This window comes from Lepidochelys kempii, chromosome 9, assembly GCF_965140265.1.
Source record: "Lepidochelys kempii isolate rLepKem1 chromosome 9, rLepKem1.hap2, whole genome shotgun sequence".
Classification (NCBI taxonomy): domain Eukaryota; kingdom Metazoa; phylum Chordata; order Testudines; family Cheloniidae; genus Lepidochelys; species Lepidochelys kempii.
In genome coordinates, this window is record NC_133264.1 from 43,398,675 (window position 1) to 43,417,835 (window position 19,161).

The 19,161-nt window shown below is 42.5% G+C and overlaps 1 protein-coding gene across 4 annotated transcripts in view; it reads left to right on the forward strand.

Moving 5' to 3' along the window:
• The first annotated feature begins 277 nt into the window (after positions 1-277).
• Positions 278-19,161, forward strand: part of LOC140917371 (glypican-5-like) — a 609,804-nt gene continuing 590,920 nt past the window's right edge. For all 4 annotated transcript variants that reach the window (XM_073360049.1, XM_073360046.1, XM_073360047.1 and 1 more), the window contains exon 1: positions 278-761. In XM_073360049.1, the coding sequence (XP_073216150.1) occupies positions 566-761 (196 nt within the window). In that variant the 5' untranslated portion in view covers positions 278-565. The remainder of the gene's footprint in view (positions 762-19,161) is intronic.

Consider the following 19,161-nt stretch of genomic DNA (forward strand, 5'->3'; position numbering starts at 1 on the left):
GTACCCTAGCTTTCTGACAGACCGGGGCCAACTGGGCGTTGCACTGCAGGGCGTGTCGCTCAGCCTCGAGTCGCCCAGCGGCCCATTGTGCACGCTCAGCGCGGGGTGGGGGCTCCCCGGGGCGGCTAACACAGCGAGCGAGCGGGCTGGGCTGGCGGCGAGCTTGCCCACTAGCTGCAGACAGTGCGGCTTTAAAGGAGACTCCCTCCAGATTTTTTTTTTTAAGTCTAATTATAGCACAAGCCAATGAGCAGATCCGCTGCTCCCCTCCCAGACCCTGCCTAGCGAGTGGGGCTGGGCTGCAACAGCAAGAGCGCCCGGCGCCCTCCCTGAAGGCAGGCGGCGGGAACGCGAGCGCAGCTGGTCGCGGGGTTCGGACGTGCGAGGCTGCTCAGCTGGTGCCGGCGTTCGGAGGCGGCAGCGCTCGGTGCCCGAGCGGACTAAGACGCTCCCAGTCTCCTGCGGCTCGCAACTTCGCCAGGGGCCGGTCCCGCTCCTGGGCACTGATTAGCGGGGGGCGCGCTGCGGTCCCTGGCTTGGCTCTGCCCCCGGGGGGAATGTGGAAATGGCCGGTGACAGGAGCCCTGGGGTCTTGAGCCGGCAGCGTTTCGGGCTCTTGCTGCTCGCTGCGGCGGCGGCGGCTGCTGGGCTGTGCGGCGGGGTCTCTGCAGTCAAGTCTCCCAGCTGCCACGAAGTGAGGACGGCGTTTCAGATCCGGCAGATCGGCCCCCTCAAGCTGGTTCCCGATGTGCCCACTGCTGGTCAGTACTGTCCTCTTAATCCTTTCCCCCTCCCCAGCCACCCCGCGTTTGCACCAGGCTCCTTTGGGAGCAGGGGCTCTGAAGTTTTCCCGCCTGGACACGCTTTAAAACCTAAAGGAAACTTCTTTGGAAATCTGGACAGAGGCTAACCAGCACCCAGATCAACATCAAGACAAGGGGGAGACCTAAAGTCCCCAAGCCAGAGAGAAGGAGGGTGGGAGGATGCAATGGAGTTTAAATAGATGCGGACAACAGCAGATGAACTTTCCTGCAAATAGTTCAGAGACATGAAGGCATTTGGGGATAGTGTCCCCTTTAAGAACTGGTTGAACTTTTCTCTTAGTCACCCTTGCACAGGTTAGGGGCAAAGTTGGGCAGATAATGCCAGCCCCATGCATTTTTCTCAGTGGAGGAAAGGGCAGCGATCATAGGCCAAATGGGGGAAACAGTGCCAACTAAAACTTAAATGTACGTACATTTTTGCGACAAAGTTTCATGACTCATTTTCACTGTGGAGATCTCTTTTCCCACCTCCCTTAGAAAGTTCCCTTCAGAAAAGCATCTGAGAGTGTCTGACTGTTGTGGTCCATGTGGCTTTTAAATACAAAACAAAAACATCAACTTTTTTGGATGTCTGAGAAAGATTGAAGACAGGGAACAAAACAGAGCTAAGGATACTAGATACTCTTTATCCTTGACAAGTCTTAGTGCTCAGCTCTTTCCAGTTCCATTTTACACTCCTGTGTTTACTTTCCAAGAAGTTGTTATTGCAACAAATCTCAGAACTCAGTAAATCACTGTGGCTCTCTGGATCTGAGAAGACTTCCAAAGTCTCTTGGGTCCCTGCCACAGAAGAGGACATACATTGCACCATGCCGCATGGCTAGGAGTGGTTTAGGTTTATAGGGCCAAATTATCTCCTGACCTAACTTCACTGGAGAATTTGACCCATACAGTTTTGCGGCTACATTCATGCAAAGTGGAAGATTTTATAGCACCAGTTTTTAACTAGATCACAGGTAGGACAAAACTGGATACATTTGGCACATATTAAAATCAAAGGCAACTTTTTTTATAATTAGAAGTAGCAGCTGTGCTTTTGCTAGTACCTTTTTTTAAAAAAAGTGTGCTAATATAGTTCATTGATTGTCTCCATACATCAGATTTCACTAAAATGGTATGAAAACAAGATCTGAGAATTTCCTATTCATCACCGCGTTTTTTAACTTTCAAAAAAAATGTTGTGATGTCTGGGAAAGACTTAAGACTGCAACATTTTCCAGAATCCCTTACATAGAAAATGGATGCATAATGGAGTCAACAGGGAGCTCTTATCAAGTATAAAGTAAAGTTTGATTTTTTTTCTTTGCTTTCTCTAAACAGATGCATGGTAATTTTCTAATTCAGAGGCAAGATGAATTGGGGAAAAGGTTAGGACTGTTTTGTTTAGAGAGGTGAATAAGAGGCAACATGGAGGTATAGAATAATAAACAGAACCTAGCTTTTACATCGCTAATATTGTATCTGTAATATTTATCCCATGTACATTAATGAATGGTATGGAAAAGATTGGTCAGGTGTTTCTATTTAGCTTTGCACACAATTAAAGAACAAACCTATTAAAAGATACCTCTTATGCACAGTCCATAATTAACCTGTGGAACTCATCATCACCGGATATTGCAGAGGCAAAGAGTTTTGTAGCGTCAATGGTTAAATACTTATATGAATTATCATCTATCTATCTGGACGCTTATATCTAGGACTATAGCAGGACTATAGCATGCCTATGTTTTAAGAATATAATACAAAGAGCTAGGATCAAAAGGCATAAGGACTGTCAACCCTGGTGTTTCAGGTCATAAGTCAACTATTAACTGCCTATGGTTAGGAAGTGATTAAGGCTATAGACATGCAATTGCATAAATGTCCACTTAGGTTGGGTTTTTTTGTTTTGTTTTTTATCCCTTTCTCTAAATCTTTTGGGGTCCGATCCAAAGCCCATTGAAGTGGAAAGACTCCCATAATCTTAACTGGGGTTTGGATCAGGCCGCTGGTGCTGGCCACTCTCATAGAGAGAATACTAGACCAGATGGACTGTTCCGTTATTGCAAGTCATGTGTTTGTAACCCACTGTGTGGAATCAGTGCAGGGGGTAATTTCCTTCTCCTTGTAAAGCACTTTGAGATCTGTGGATAAAAGTTCTTGTGACACAAAGAGATTCATAGGAGCAGTGTTTTGAAAACCTGAGCTATTTTAGTAGTCTCTTGTGCTAAAAATAGTGGACACCAGGAGTAGGTAGGCACTACAAAAGGGTCTGAGGGATACGTATAAAAGCTAATGAAATGTGCGATGAGACTTGTCTGGACACAACCTGTTTTCTTGCTTCCTAAAATATGCCAGGTTATTTTTGCAAAAGAAGCATTTCTTATACCTCTGTTTCCCTAGTGCTAGATTGTGACTTTCCCGTCTGTCCCATATAAAAGGTGGCTCATATCTGCACCACCCCAGAAGCAGACCAATGAATTAATTGTGACCTGGAACACCCTAATTCTTTCCTTACTCCCTGTATGCTCTAGGGAGGAGAATAAGTTGCTTCACCCCATTTTGTGGAGCAGCTTCTTCCCCCTGTGTGATAGGAATCTACTCTTTGGCTGGTGGGCACAGAGTCAAGGCTCCTCACTCCTCTGCTCCCTTCCCCACCCAATTGTCCACAATGGGAAGTGTCGGTCAAGTGGCATCTGTTCTTCATGCTGTGACCGGAGTTACAACCTGGGAAGGCCCAGAATGGTAAGGGGTGGGGTGTCTTACATCTCAGCTATGCATGAAACTATCTAACCCGGGGTGGGCAAACTTTTTGGCCTGAGGGCCACATCGCGGTTCTGAAACTGTATGGAGGGCCAGGTGGGGAAGGCTGTGCCTCCCCGAACAGCCTGGCCCCGCCCCCTCCCACTTCCTGCCCCTGACTGCCCCTTTCAGAATCCCCTACCCATCCAACCCCACCCTGCTCCTTGTCCCCTGATCATCCACTTCTAGGACCCCCTGCCCCTAATCATCCCCCAGGATGCCACTCTCTATCCAACCCCCCTGTCACCTGACTGCCCCAACCCCTATCCACACCCTCGCCCCCTAGGACTCCCACGCTTATCCAACCCCCCGTCCCCTTACTGCCCCCCCCATGGAACCTCCGCCCCATCCAACCTCCCCCTGACTGCCCCCTGGGACCCCTTGTCCCTTATCCAACCCCCCCCCACTTACCATGCCGTTTAGAGCAGCAGGACTGGCAGCCACGCCACCCAGCTAGAGCCAGCCACGCCTGAGCGCTGCCCGGCAGGAGCTGGTGGCATGGTGAGCTGAGGCTGCGGGGGCAGGGGGACAACAGGGGAGAGGCCTGGGGCTAGCTCAAGGACTGGGCAGGACGGTCCCGTGGGCCGGATGTGGCCCGTGGGCTGTAGTTTGCCTCCCTCTGATCTAACCCCTAAGTATTTCAGAGAGTTGACAAGCTGGTGGATGACTGTCTCTGTGGGTAGAAATTAAAAAGCTGTTTCTGAAAGAAACTCTCCAAAATTAATGGAAAGCTTGCCTGTGTGTGTGTTTGTTTTCCATTCTCTTGCGAAACTCCTACTATCGTAGACAAAACAAGGGAGAAAGGGCGTGTGTTCAGAAGGAAGAGATGGCCTGATGGTGTGCCTGTGCATGGTGAAGTTAGATTTCTCAGTGTAGTGTCAAGTAGTAATCTGTCGTGATTTTTTAGAGGAAAGGTAGTCTTCATAGTGTGCTACTTTCACGTAGAATGTTCGTATTGACTAGCAAACTCTCAAAAATAAATGACGTAAAGAAGAGAATAGCTACAGATGTTTAAAAGTTAATGTGCTTTTAAACTTTGGCTGACATGGAGGTTTCCCTTTAATTAAGTAGGGGGAGGGAAGAAGTGCACAAAGGGCAATATTGATCTTCTCTGTGCATTAAGTGTTCCCAACTCCACCGCTTAACAATATCTGTTGTCAGGCTATAATGCCTTCTATCTTGTGTCCTCTTAATTAAGTATTAGTGTTTTCCAGTACATCAGTTCTTCATTTGGTTACCTTTATGGTTGTGGGGTTTTCTTCCCCCTGGCAGGAAACCACAAATTATTTTTACAGTGACCAGCTCTTTCTTTTATTGTTTGTCGTTCATATTGTGGTAGCACTTTCAGGCCTCAGTCAGAATTGCAGGCCTCATTGTATTAGGCGCTGTATGAACACACAGGATGAAAAAGTCCCTTTTGCAAAGAGTTTACAATCTAATTAGACTGTACACAGCAGAGGGTAATGCACACTAGGAGGGAAAGGGGTGAGGTGAGAGGAACAGTAAGAAGGTCATGCAGTTATAAAGGCTTGCTGAGGGCCTGATCCAACATGTATTGAAGCCAATGGAAAGAGTTCCCTCTGACTTCAGTGGCTTTGGATCATGCCCTGTGTGCACAATTGGATAGTTCTGAATCATCTGAATGGCTTTTTTTTGTTTTTTGCTTTTTAAAATAAATTTTGTCTCCCTCTGACCTGGCCAGCTGTAGTTGGCTGATTTCTTGTAGGCATTACAGCAGAGGTATGATGTGATGGACTTTACAGTTCAGTTGAGGGAAGGATCATCTCAGTAAGAGGCAACTGTGTCACTTTTACTGTTACATGTTTTTTATGAAGCTTGTAAACAGATGTAATATATGGGCTCAGTCCTGCCATATTGGGGTTATCAAACATTCCCTACCAGCAGAAGGGAGAACCCTACCTGCCCATAGAAGTGTGATGTCAACATTCCTCCTTTTCCCTCCAGATCCCACCACCAAAACAAAATATTTCACTGTACACACAATTTACTCCCTGCGGGGAAGATAGGAGAAGGAATATGACCCATGTGACAGAGGTTAGTCACATTGCTTAACATACTACAGGAAGGTGCTCAGATACTATAGTGCTGAGGGCAGTACAAGAACCTAATAGACTAGAATAGCACTTAGAAATCTGAGATGCACCTTTGCATATCAGGCTGAGGGAGGGTGTAGGATGCCTAGGGGGAGCTATTTTCCTTCTATAGGTGGTGCCTGTTAAACTAATTTTTTATATCCTAAAGCACTTTCCAGACTATGGGCCAGATCCTCAGGCAGTATAAATGGGTGTAGCTCCACTGAAGTAATTGTAGTTCCTGTTCAATGACTTCAGTGGAACTCCTCAGTTGGGTGTAAGTCTGCAGAGATGGCCTTATACAGTAAATGCAGTACACACACAAGTCGCTTCCTGACTGAAATTCAGTTACATGTAGATTAGAAGAAGAGCGCTTGCATGCTGCACAATAGTGTGGAGAAGGGAAATTTTTGGCCAGGGACATCTGAGCAAACCACTACCTTATGAAAAATGTCTTGATCTCCTTAAGGGCCATTCACTGCAGAGAAGGCTTCTGTTTTTAAGATGTCATCTGAAAGACTCGCTTGCAATGACCTGCACTAGTCCTATTCTAAAGGGAGCTGTTGGGGATTTTCAGGAGCCTCTTATTCCAATTACTCCAAACTGAGGGAAGGTTGGGATGTTTTCCCTGCTACCAGTGGAATTTATTCAATTTGTGCTTCTAAAAATTTGAATGAAGAGCCTATGATTCCAGGGGATCAAGATATTTCAAATCTGATACTTAGACACCACAAGGTACTCAAACCCTCCACATCTGGGGCTGCTAGTAAATGATATATTGTGAGACTAGGAATTTATTTTTAAATTCCATTTGCACATATGCAGTGTTTAACATTCCCATATTTATAAGCTTTTCTGTGAAGCTAAGCATCACAGTATCTGCATGTCACCTGAACACTAATATCTTTAGCCTCACGGCACCCTTGTGAGGTGGTATTCTTCCAATTTTACAGGTTGGGAAACTGAGGCAAAAGGTAAGCAACATGCCTACTTTCACACAATGAGGTGGTGGCACAGTCAGAAACAGAAGCCAGATCTCCTGATGCCTAGTTCAGTCCCCTAACCGCAAGAACATCCTTCCTCTCCAAAGGCTCACTTTTGTCTCCTTTAATCTTGTTGACTAGCATGTTGTTACAGAAATAGTCCCATTGATTTCACTGGGGTGATTCCCAGAAAAAGTACTGCACAGTGTGAGTAAGGTTGGAAGAAATGGGCTCTAAATCTATATCCTATTCATGAAAAATACCTTTGGAGGGATAGTTACTCCAGTAATTTGTTACCTCCCAAATGGCTGCCTTCCTGCCTGTTGTGAAGGAGTATCTAAATATCTTCCTTGTCATGCTTACTCTTATTTCTCTATTACTTCTAACATACACAGGTTGCCCTGCCCATGCTCATGGACTGGTATTTGTCCTAATTACAACTTCTTTACCCTTCTGAGCCTGATCTCAGACCTTTACATTGGTAAATTAGTCTATTACCATGGATATACATTGAGTATCCAATAGCAAGATCAGGCATGAGTTAACAATTTACTTTATGCGTTCACATGAAAACTGATTCTCTTTCTGAATAGCTATAAGAAATACATAGATTCCTATCAATAACTGCTTGCTGCTACAGTATGCACATTGCACTGCATCAGTTCCAAGTGAAATCTGTGACAAAGCTTCCATTGAGTTAAGCAGGAGCTGTCTGAGAATATCCATTTAATATACCTTTTTTTATTATAAAATGGGTCATGCACTGCTTTATTTTCCTGTTTGCTCCTTTTATTACTGCTCAGCTCTTTATTTCTCTCATCTTAATTAGAACTGTGTAATACCCACCGCTAAAGGCGTGGTACTGAAACACATTTTGCTCACAGCAGCATTCTGCCAGTCACTCATAACTGGCGTATGCCAGATGCAAAATGTACTCATTTCATTGGCCCTGGAAAGCTTTGCCACATCAGAGTGAGTGACTGAAATGATCTGTTCTGAATCGTAATTTATATTCAAGTTTGCTCCTAACTCGGATATTTGATACTAGTTGGGCTCCTGCTTTGCGCAGGGGGTTGGTCGAGATGGTCCTGAGGTCTCTTCCAACCCTAATCTATGACTCTGTGATCCCATGCGTTCAATTCATCAGTGATATAGTGCCACTGAAATCAATAGCGTTGTACCAGGGTTGTATATGAGGAGTTGTGGCTGGTGCTGAAGCCTGATTCCCTTAATGCTTAGAAATGATGCAGAAGTTTTAGGTGAATTTTATAAATCTTTCTGTTTGCTTACATGATCTCATGGTTTTCTGCAGAAAATCTCTGCAATTGCAGTTGGCTAGCCAAAGCTCCCGGATGGTGCTTTGTTGTACAGTATGTCCCCTTTTCCTAGAGTATATGAAATTCACGTGTACACTAGATACACACTTGGCTTCTTCCTAGTGGTTTAAGGCACGGATTCTGGACCAGACTCGTGCAATAGTTGATAAAGCTCTGAACTGGGTCTCACTAGACCTGGCTTCTATTCCCAGCTCTGCTGCTGTCCTCCTGGGTGACTGTGAGCAAGTTGTTCTGTGCTTCAGTTTTTCCCACTGTAAAATGGGGATAATGATACATCTTTGGTGAAGTGCTCTGAGCTCTGCAGAGATAAAGCAGCTATAAAAGATCAAGATAGAGCTAGCTGGCTGGCAGGGTGTCTGCTGAGGTCTCTTCATTCCTCCAGCAAATTCCTTCTTTGTGCCCCCACCTCCACAGCAGTCAAAGATTAGACTAGATCTCTGATCAATGGGAGGATGAATCTGAGGTCCTCCCATCCCCCAACTTCCCCACTCAGAGGGAAGACAGCTCAGGTAAGGCAGCAGTTATTCCAGAGGCCTCAGCAGTCTGCTTCAGATTGCTGCTACTGCACCTGCTTCCCTGCTGCTTCAGAATGACTGCCCTTCAGCAGCCTGCAGCTCCTGGGATCAGTGACGCTCTCTCCATTACTCTTCTCAGCTAGCATTTCACAGGTCTTCAGGTTCCAACCTTCCACTAGAAGTATGAACCTCACCAGGTTTGTTGTAGAAACAGGCAGGACTCCTGCCAGTGGCAATATTTTCCCTTCTCTCCCTCTGCTTCCCCCACCTCTTAATAAATTTCTAGCCCATATGGGACCAGCTGCCCACTCTGTAATGCCCTCCCCACTCCCCAGGTGCAATCCATAAGCAGAGAATCTGTTTATATTTGCTTAGTTTCTCATCAAGATGGAATTGGTGTGCCACAGACAGATGGAAGTCTCCAGCCTCCTATCCCTGAGCCTCAGGAAAACATCAATATCCTCTGTGACTTGTATGAACATTTGGTTCAGGTTAACAAAAAGTGACTCTGTTTTAGTGATTCAGATCAGACTCTCCTCTAAACATAATAAAGGAAATTAATCCTCCTCTTGTTATATTGGATTTATGCTGTCCCTTTTATCCTCAGGTTCATCTTCCTCAACTTTAGCAGAAGCTGAGGAATTTGGCAAGTTCCCAGTGTTACAAAAAGAAAAGAGCAAATGGTCCCATAGTTCAAGTCCATACTCTGAGTTATAAAAATTCTTCAAAAAATTCTATAAAATGAAGTAATTAGGCTTTATTTATTATTTTATTGCCTTTCAATGGAGTTGGGGTCCTATCAAGGACGTTGATCAATTGGAGAGGGCTCAGAGAAGAGCCACAGAAATTATTAAAAGATTGGAAAACATGCCTGAGAGACTCAGGGAGCTCAATCTATTTAGTTTAACAAAGAGATGGTTAAGGGGTGACTTTATTACAGTCTATAAGTACCTACATGGGAACAAATATTTTAAAATGGGCTCTTCACTCATTCTAGCAGAGAAACATTTAACATGATTCAATGTATGTAAGTTGAAGCTAGACAAATGCAGTCTAGAAATGGAGTGTACATTTTGTACAGTGAGCATAATTAATCTCTGGAACATGTTACCAATGGTCATGGTGATTCTCCATCACTAACAGTTTTTAAATTAAGATTGGATGTTTTTCTAGAAGATCAGCTCTAGGAATTATTCTGGGTAAGTTCTATGGCCTGTTTTATACAGGATGCTAGATGATCACAATGATCTGTTCTGGCCTTGGAATCTATAAACTTCCTTAGATTCCTTTGAAATTCCATCTCAAAACCAATAGGAAAGCAAGTTCCTCATTCTTCTGCAGGTATACTTTGGGTTTTAAGAAAGGAGCACTTTCTGAATTTAAGCATGACTGTTCAGGGGATGATATCCATAGCATCTACCCATATCCTCATTAATATCTGGAGATCATGATTAAAAATAGACCACCAGCCTGGACATTCAACCTGAGCAAGAGCAACTGAAAGAAAAAGGGGTAAGAAAACCAAGGAAGGCAGCTGAATGACTAGATAGTATTTCTCTTCAGGTTCAGAAAAGGGACTTTGTATCCGTTTATATTCAACACTTCAAGCAGACCTAGAAGCTGTGTGGGATTGCTCAGTTAGTAGGGAAACTCAGAGGTTCTAGTCAGTGCATGAAAGCTAATCAAGTGGTCTTTCTCTTTTACTAACCAGGGGGTGAGGTTGAGAGATGCTGTTCTTACCTTTCTAATGAAAGATGTGATAGTCCCTTCTGTGGGACATTTCTAGCCAAAGAACCTAGGGGATGTGAGAATACATTTCTTAATGTAAAAATGCATGAGAGCGCTGTAACTTACTGCTTTCACACCAGCAGTATGCCTCACAAGAGCTAATTTCTCATGTATAGATAAACTTGCACAGAAGGTCCACACCCATTTTGCAGAAGATATCAGTCTTTGTGCCCTTTGTTTCTGAAGCCTGTCTTTTCCAGTTTGCAGCTTGATTTTCTGCTTAGGCTGAAGTCATGGAAGGTTGACTCTCAAGCCAAGCAGTTAATGGCTGCACCTATCTACTGTGGAAGCAAGCCTCTGGTTAAGGCAGTTGTTGAAATGGTGGGAAAAGAACAGATTCCCTGCTCGCCTCCAAAAAGTTACAAAGGGAATGTAGACAGTTCTGTAGGAGCAGCTAGTCCTGTGAGGTTTGCATATTTCTTGAGCCAAATTTCTCTGCTTCTTCAGATGAAGATTGGACATATCTAGGCTTCATGTCTTTGATTAGATGGAACTTCTCTGTCAGATCCAGCTCCTTTTCCAGGAACAGTTACAGCAGATAACTTCAAGTCCATCCTGTCCAAGAATGACATATCTATAGACACTGGACTCCAGTCCTTTGTTCTAGATGCTTAACAACTACTTAAAACAGGTAGGTACTGTATATTGTCCAGATGTTGGAAGAATTCCCACAGAGTCTTTAATAACAACTTGATAGGATCAGCTCAACCTATGAAGAAATCTATCTACTACCTATCGGAGATAGAAGCCACAGAGCCACTATCTCAGCTGGGAAGATTCTGTGGAGCTTATTTATTTTGATTCTCCTAAGATCTAGTGATTCCAATAGTGTACTATATCGCAGACTCAGAACAAGTTTACTGAAAACCAAGGTTGCACAACATGGTCCTTTAAAAAGCTGATGACTATCTAGAGTTCTTTCTACACTAGCATTCCCATGGTGGAAGTTGAACCGGTGGTAACAATGGTAGGAAATGTTAGGAGTGGTTTTTTGTTTTTTTTTTTATCTACAGACAGTACAGTAAGACTTTAGCCCTCTTTCTATTTATAGCAATAGGTTTTCTCCAAAAGGGCAGAGCTAATAAAAAGGGATTAACATGATAAATGGAAACAAAGCTTCCATAGTAATAGGCGGTATGTAAATCAATAAAATCAAAATTAGTAAGAGCTTTTATAAGAATTAATCATGTAAGCTAGCATGAAGATGAGGATCATAGAAATGAAGATATATGTGAAATGTACTCTATACAATACAGCAGATTTTTCTCTTATCTGTAAAAATGTGTATAAAACCCTTAGACAAAATTCAGTGTATTGCAAAGACTTTAATTAGATCCCCATTACATGAAAGCATAAAATGACATGAAAAAAGGCATATGCTTAATAATACTTCATTAGATACTCATCATTTATCAGTGTATAGCACAGCATCTGCTTCTATGGGAAAATGTATTTTGATAGATCAGAATTAATTTCTTAACAGCAGCCAAGTCTGTGACACACTGAGAATTTATGCCCAGTCTTTCAGTCTTGTCAGTCGGTTTGATTAGACATCCTCGTTTAATGTGATTGAATCATCCTGGTTTACATATTATATGTTCTCTAAATACCTCTTTAGATGTAATACGTTTCATTCATATTATATAGAGTACTTTCTGTAGGAAGCACCACTAGATGAAATTATGTGCATGCCTCACCTAATATATAACAAGTTTCAGAGTAACAGCCGTGTTAGTCTGTATTCGCAAAAAGAAAAGGAGTACTTGTGGCACCTTAGAGACTAACCAATTTATTTGGGCATAAGCTTTCATGAGCTACAGCTCACTTCATCGGATGCATACTGTATGCATCCGATGAAGTGAGCTGTAGCTCACGAAAGCTATGCATCCGATGAAGTGAGCTGTAGCTCACAAAAGCTTATGCTCAAATAAATTGGTTAGTCTCTAAGATGCCACAAGTACTCCTTTTCTTTTTGCGAATATATAACAAGTTATCTTTTCTGTGGATAAAGACAACTGAAGCAACAGATTGTCACCACTTCCTGCTAAGCACTTGTGGACACATGCTGTTTTGGGAGTGGGGGAAATGCTTAAATTAAAATTGCAAAATGTTTCTGCATAATATTTTATGTTTGGATTTTTTCTGAAGCAGCTATAGTGCCAGACCAAGAGCTCAATCCAGAAGGCTAGCTAATTCAGGCATAAGTGTGATGAAACTTCTCTGATCAAGTGCCATTTACAAACATTGGTCTCTCACTGCAACTCCAGCAATGGAAAGGGTGTATGGTGGTTTGCAGATCATTTGGGAAAACATGGTCATTTTTCATCCAATAGTTAGGTTAACCTTGGACTAGATTTAAACATTTTTTGTAATAATAATGGTACCCAGATTAGCACTTTACATGTCCTCAGTATTTAGCAACCATTAATCTTTAAAACACCCCTGCAAGGGAGGTAAGGAAAGTATTGTTATTCCCATTTTACAGAGAAGGAAGTCGAGCCAAGGAGGTTAATACTTGTTCAAGGCTACACAGTGAGTCATACAGTCCATTTGCCTAACCATTACATCACAGGGCTATAAATTTTATAGCTCAGAGGTACAATATACTAGACTCTTACTGCAATGCAGTAATAGAGGTTTCAGCTTTTTGTGGTAAACGTATCATTAAAATGGGAAGCTTATCATTCTCATGCTTTTTGGCCATGGAAAGTCATATAGGGTGTTCCGTGGCACTATTATTTTATGATTCAACATTGTAATGTCACCCAAAGGCCCAATCAATTGGAGACCCCATCGTGTTAGGTGCTATACAAACACACAAGATGACATGGTCCCTGATCCAGGGATCTTACACACGGTATGGCATGCAAAATTGAAGCTACTTGGGGCAGGAAGTGCCTCTATTTCTTGTACTGTACAGCACCAGGCTCATTGTCCATGTTTGACAAAGTAGTAATACAAAATGCTGCAACCCCATGTCAGGTTTTGGGTAAGCACTGTCCACCGGATATGTTAATTAAAATAAGATTGCATCTAATTTGCTTATTTTGGAAGATCAGTTTTAAAAGAGGGTACCAAATTGATTATATTTTCAGTTTATTCATGCATGCATAATTCATGTATAGAGAAGCTTCTCATTTGAGATTTTAGAGTTCTTGTTTGAAGACTACACAAAGCACTCAAAATATTGGAAGAATTCTAGATTTCTCATAGATGATGCTAGTAAATATATTCATTATTTTATGGACTCTGAACCCTTCAGGAAATGTCATTAATACCTGTAAGGTCCCCAGATGCTATGTTTTGCATTTTGATCTCTAATTTAGCTGACACCTGTAGTCAGGCAATTCCATAGTGACTCCACGGCTGCAGCAGAGAGCAAGTTGTTCCAGCAAAAGTCTTCATTAATGAACATTCTCACTTTACTGCTTCACCAACCGTTTTTCTGAGTGTACAGTATAACTTCTATTCAGTGTTTTTTATATTTCCATGGGGTTTCTATTGAAATCAATGGAAACTGTATATATGCTTCTGAGGACTGAATTGGGCCCTTCTTGATGTTGTATTTCTCTAATTATTCCCCGACCACAACTTTTCTAGGGTTCTTCCTGCACAAAATACATATGACAAACCATTCTGGAAAGCCATCCTTTTCAGGGTAGAGCAGTGTAGCACAGGTCCCTCATTTTGGTGTACTTGTGTTGAGTCCTTTTAAAAACAAAAAACGAATTTCAGAAATCCACATTCACGATCTCACAGTATCAGATAGGTCATAGTAGCTTTGCAGGATAGTTCAGCACATCCCGAAACATTAATGGTTAAATGTATTCATTATATCAACAAGGGCCCTATTCATGAAGGGTCTATTTTCCACTCATTATGCATGCATAATTCCCATTAGTGCTACTGGGGGTTAAGTGTGCATAGTGAGGAGGAGAATAAAACTTATATTTACACATCCATGTTTGCAATTAGAAAATATGTTTTGTGTACTATGCACAAGAAATGGATCAAATTCTCACAAATTCCCTAACATCTACAGACCTTTTCTATTTAACTAAGTATTGGCTTATGGAAAACTTTGAAAGATATAGAATTCTAGAGGGTATCTGGAGAGTCAATAAATATAAATATTACTATGCTGCTGTTAATATGAAACCCATGTGGGAGTTGTTGGATGTCCAACACTTTAAATAAGTGGCCTGAATTTCCAAATACCAAAATAAGGACCCAGGAGCCTAAGTTTAGGCTCCTAGGTTTGAAAAATCTTAGATAATATTAATAAAGGTAAAGTCTAGCAAGATTTTCTAGTTTATAGAAGGGATATTTCCAAATTAAAAACCTCACACACATCTCCATATTAAGATTCCTCATTCTTAGGGGCACATCAAAGCAGCATACAGAAGCTGGACGTTACCTGAGAGAGCCTTTCAGGTCCCCCAAATAGCTTGAACTCCTTAGAGCACTTGCACATCACCCATGTCAGAGATGTGGGTTTTCAAAGCCAGCTTTTTTGTTGTTGTTGTTGTTGTTGTTGCAAGCCATCCATGCACATAGGGACCCTGACAAAGTCCTTTTACTTTTGAAAAGGGCTCCTTTTACATCTACTTGTTCATTTCCACTTAGTTCAAGTCTAAGTAGCAGGACATTGGCACAGTCTTCCCTTTGTTCTCCGCAAACATGGAGTTAAATGAGTGCTGTGAAATGAAAATGCTACACTTGAGAAAGTGTAAGGGCCAGGTCCTCAGTAGATATACCTCAGTGTAGCTTCAGTGAAATCTATCTCCAGGACTGTTTGCCATATATGTTTGTGCTGGTAGATGCCTGGAAAAGAAGGGTAATCTGGCAAAAAGGAAGTGTGATTAGAAAATTACAACTTCAGAGTCATTGAAATCAATGGAGCTATGTTAATTTACACTAGCTGAGGATCTGGCCCAAAGTCTTTTTTTGATAAATGTTAATATTAGACTAAAATTTTCTCCTCTTCATACTTTTTAACATTGTAGATGGGGTATAGAACCATATACAAAAATGGTATAAAGAAATACCAGATTTTTTTAAAGCAAAACCAAGCTCTTCCAAACCACTTTAATCCACCATTTGTGGTACAATGAAAGAGAACAGGAAGAATCCACTTAAAAAAAACTATTCACAAAGGGCCGAATTCAGTCATGTCCCATTTGCAGTGATGCTAGTGAGAAGTGCAGAGCGATAACATGGAGCAGGAGTGCTAGAGGTGCATGGATGTGGCCTAAGACATTGTTTGAACAGTAGTGAAGCAACCTTAACTACAACGCTATTTACTGCTGGCTTGAAAGATGCTGGATATGCTCCCTCCTGGATTTTGGCCACCTGATGTGATCCTGTTCATCTCAGGTTCTTATGCCCCCCCTCACTGTAGTATCTGAACACCACTTTATCCTCCCAGCATCGCTTTGAAGCATGGAAATATGTGTGTGACAGGTTAATGACCCCCCCTCCCCCACATCTGGGATGCCACCTGATGTACTGGAGTTTCACTGAGCCCCTCCTGCTCCACCAGACTGGATTGCCTCTACCAGTTTTCCTGAATTAGGCTTTCCAGCCTCTTGCAGCATATGCACACAGGTAGAGCCACACCCAGCTGCAGACACAGACTGAAGTCAGCTCTGTGTAAGAGGATTCATCCAGCACTCACGTGCAAACCCAAAATAATACTGTCTTGCGGTGTATAGAAAGATCTGCACAGTGCAATCTCCTAAAAATTCGCCCTCTCCCTCAATGTGGAGAGAGAGATGCACAGCTTCTTGTCCCCCTTACAGATATGAATTGCACAAAGTGGGTTATGTTATCAACAAGAAATACATTTATTAACTACAAAAGGCAGATTTTAAGTAATTATAAGGGATAGCAAACAGAACAAAGCAGATTACTAAGCAAATTTAAAAAAAACACGCAAATTAAGCTTGATTCACTAAAGAAACAGGTTACAAAATATAATTTCTCACCCTAAATGTTGAATTTAGGCAGGATGCAGAGTTTCTGTAGCTCAGAGTTTCTATTATTTTTCTTACAGACTGGACCCCTGTCTCAGTTTGGACTCACCCTTGCCTTTCCCTTCGGGTTAGTTCCTTGGTCCCTTCATGTTCTTTCAGCAGCCCTTCTTTTTGGGTAGGCAATGGAGGAGAATCCAGATCAACTCCCTCCACAGCCCTTAAAAAGGGTTTTCCTAAGGCGGGAATCCTTTGCTTGATTCCCCATCCCCCTACAGTGGAAAAGTGCCAGCAGTGTCCAAGGTGGTATTTTGTATCAGGTGACAGGACCACCTGACCTGGTAGTGTCAGAGCTACGTCCTGTGTCACCTCTCAGGCAGGAGAGTATCAGGCAGTATCTTCACAGTCTTTGTTTCTTCTTAATGGTCCATCAGCCCTGTCTGACGTTTTCATTGTTGAACTTGAAGGGATAGTTGTGGGTATCACCCAAAGTAGCACATTTGAAATATGGATACATGGTCAATATTCCTAGCTTCAGATACAAAAAAGATACATGCATACAAATTGGATAAACACATTCAGTAGATCATAACCTTTTCAATGATACCTCACATGACCCCTCTGGCATAAAACATATCTTAGTCATGCCATACATATTATATCATAACTATTTATATGAAGAATATGGTGTGTAACATCACAATATGTATCCCTGTTTCACAGAGAGGGAACTGAGGCACAGAGAGACTAATGCCTAGATCCTCAAAGCTATTTAGGTGCCTAACCCCTAGTGAGGGTCTGGGCTTAAGTGACGGGCCCAAGGCTAGTTCTAGGCCTAGCTCCTAGGCTAGTTCCACTATCAGTGGAGCAGCTGTTCTCTCCACGCTAGCAAAAATGAAAGATGGGGGTTCTATAGCTGGGGAGGCCATAGTACCTCAGGTACATGGTGTGCTGGCAGCTGACTCTCCCTCCAGTGCTCAGCAAATGATAACTTGGGTTTTGAGTAGCTGAGCTAAGGGTTAGCAGTAGAGGTATCCCCTCACATGGTATACTTTTGCAGGATGAGCCAGATTGTATCCCAAATGGAGCAACTTCACATTAAGGCTGTCCCCCTCCAGAGTGACACATGGTCCTAGAGATACATGACATTTATATGGGCAGTTTAGAATAACTCTCTAATAAGTCTGAAGGCGAGAGCACCAAATGAAGAAATTGAACCGAACTCTGGAAGGTAAGAACTGTTAAAGATCATTGCCTTCAAATGAACCAATCAAAGGAGTGTCTTCAAATTAGTGTTTTCAGGTGTGTTAGACATTGGAGTCTAAAAGCTCTTAGTTTTATCGAAATCTAGGGAAATGTATTTATTGCCATTCCAAGTTTAGTGGGCTAAAATATCACCTCCTTAGTTTCAAGCTTTATGGATTCAAGCTTCAATAAATCAAATTTTCCCTTCCTAATCTGGGTTGCCCTAGATAAGTCAGGAAACATAAAAATATGCCTTCCCAAAAAAGTAACTGTGACTTGACTCTATCTATTTGTGAGTTTAAAGCTTCTGGTATATTTTTCTGTCCCTGGACTCTGACCTACCATTCTCTGTATCCCTCCTTCACAGAAATAATTCCTCTGGGGAGGAATTAGTTAAAATGCTAATGTCCTTTCCTCTTAAAGGGCTATTGATTTAGACAAGAATCCAAAAGTTCATTCTAGGGTTACTATCAAAGATGCTGATATTTTAGATCAATAGCGGAGGTGGAATTAGGTCAATTTATGTCAATTTGTCACATTGGTACGCTTTTCTGGAGACTGCCATATTGTGTTTGAAATGGAAGCAGAGTACAAGTCTCTAGCCTTTATGGCTGTGAAGATACCTCCCAAATGGGAACTGAGTGTAACCAATACATCATCCTCTGCCTGAGTCTACAGCCAGCTTGAAACAACAGCACTGAGAGGTTTGAACTGTCCCATCTACCTCCATGGTGTTTTAACTCTGAAGCATAATAACAATAATCTAAACGTCAATGTTGTTGACTAGTTGACAGATGAGCAAAGCAGGCAAGAAAGGAGACATGATGATCTGAAGATCAGCACAATGTATTGTCAGTGGTGTTTTGTTTTGGTGTCTCAGGTGGGAGAAGCAAGGCTTATTATTATAAATTATTTATGTATATGATGCTTCAGGGCCCCATTGTGCTAAGCACTGTACAGAGACGCACACAATAATGGACAGACCCAGCTCTGAATTGATGGCAATCTACATAGTCAAAACAGATAGGAGAGAGGAAATATCCTCATTTTAAAGATGAGGAACCGAGGCCCAGAGGCATTGTGACTTGCCTGAGGGTATTGGAGTCTTTTCCATCAGCACACCTGAAAGTGCTTCACAGATTTCCATGCTGGACTCCACATTTTCCTGATCTGTAGTCAGGGTGTGAAGGCTTTTGAAACTGTCCCAAAAAACCCTTCATCTCTCCTATTCTTGGGATGATAACATCTGTTAATTCAAGTAATCTCAGCAGACTCCCTATCTTCAGAAATAGACCCTACTGCTAAACTCACCCAGTAGGGGCAGGAACCTACATCGGATACAATTAACTATGCTGGCTACACCTAGCCCTGACCTTTGGAAGTGGGCAAGAGGCCTCTTCTGACGTGATTTCACTGTGGGCTTTCTCTTACCCAGTGCATAATTACTATGTTCTCATTGCAACTGTTGTGAAGAAAATGCCAGTTTGTATCCAGAACAACCAAAGCATTATCCACGGTCAAGGTGTATAGAAGAAAGGAGTGGGGAAGGGGAAGTGCAAAGACCTCCTCCAGCATCACACATTCAAAGAGCACTGCCACAGAAAGTGGAAGTGCTGTCAC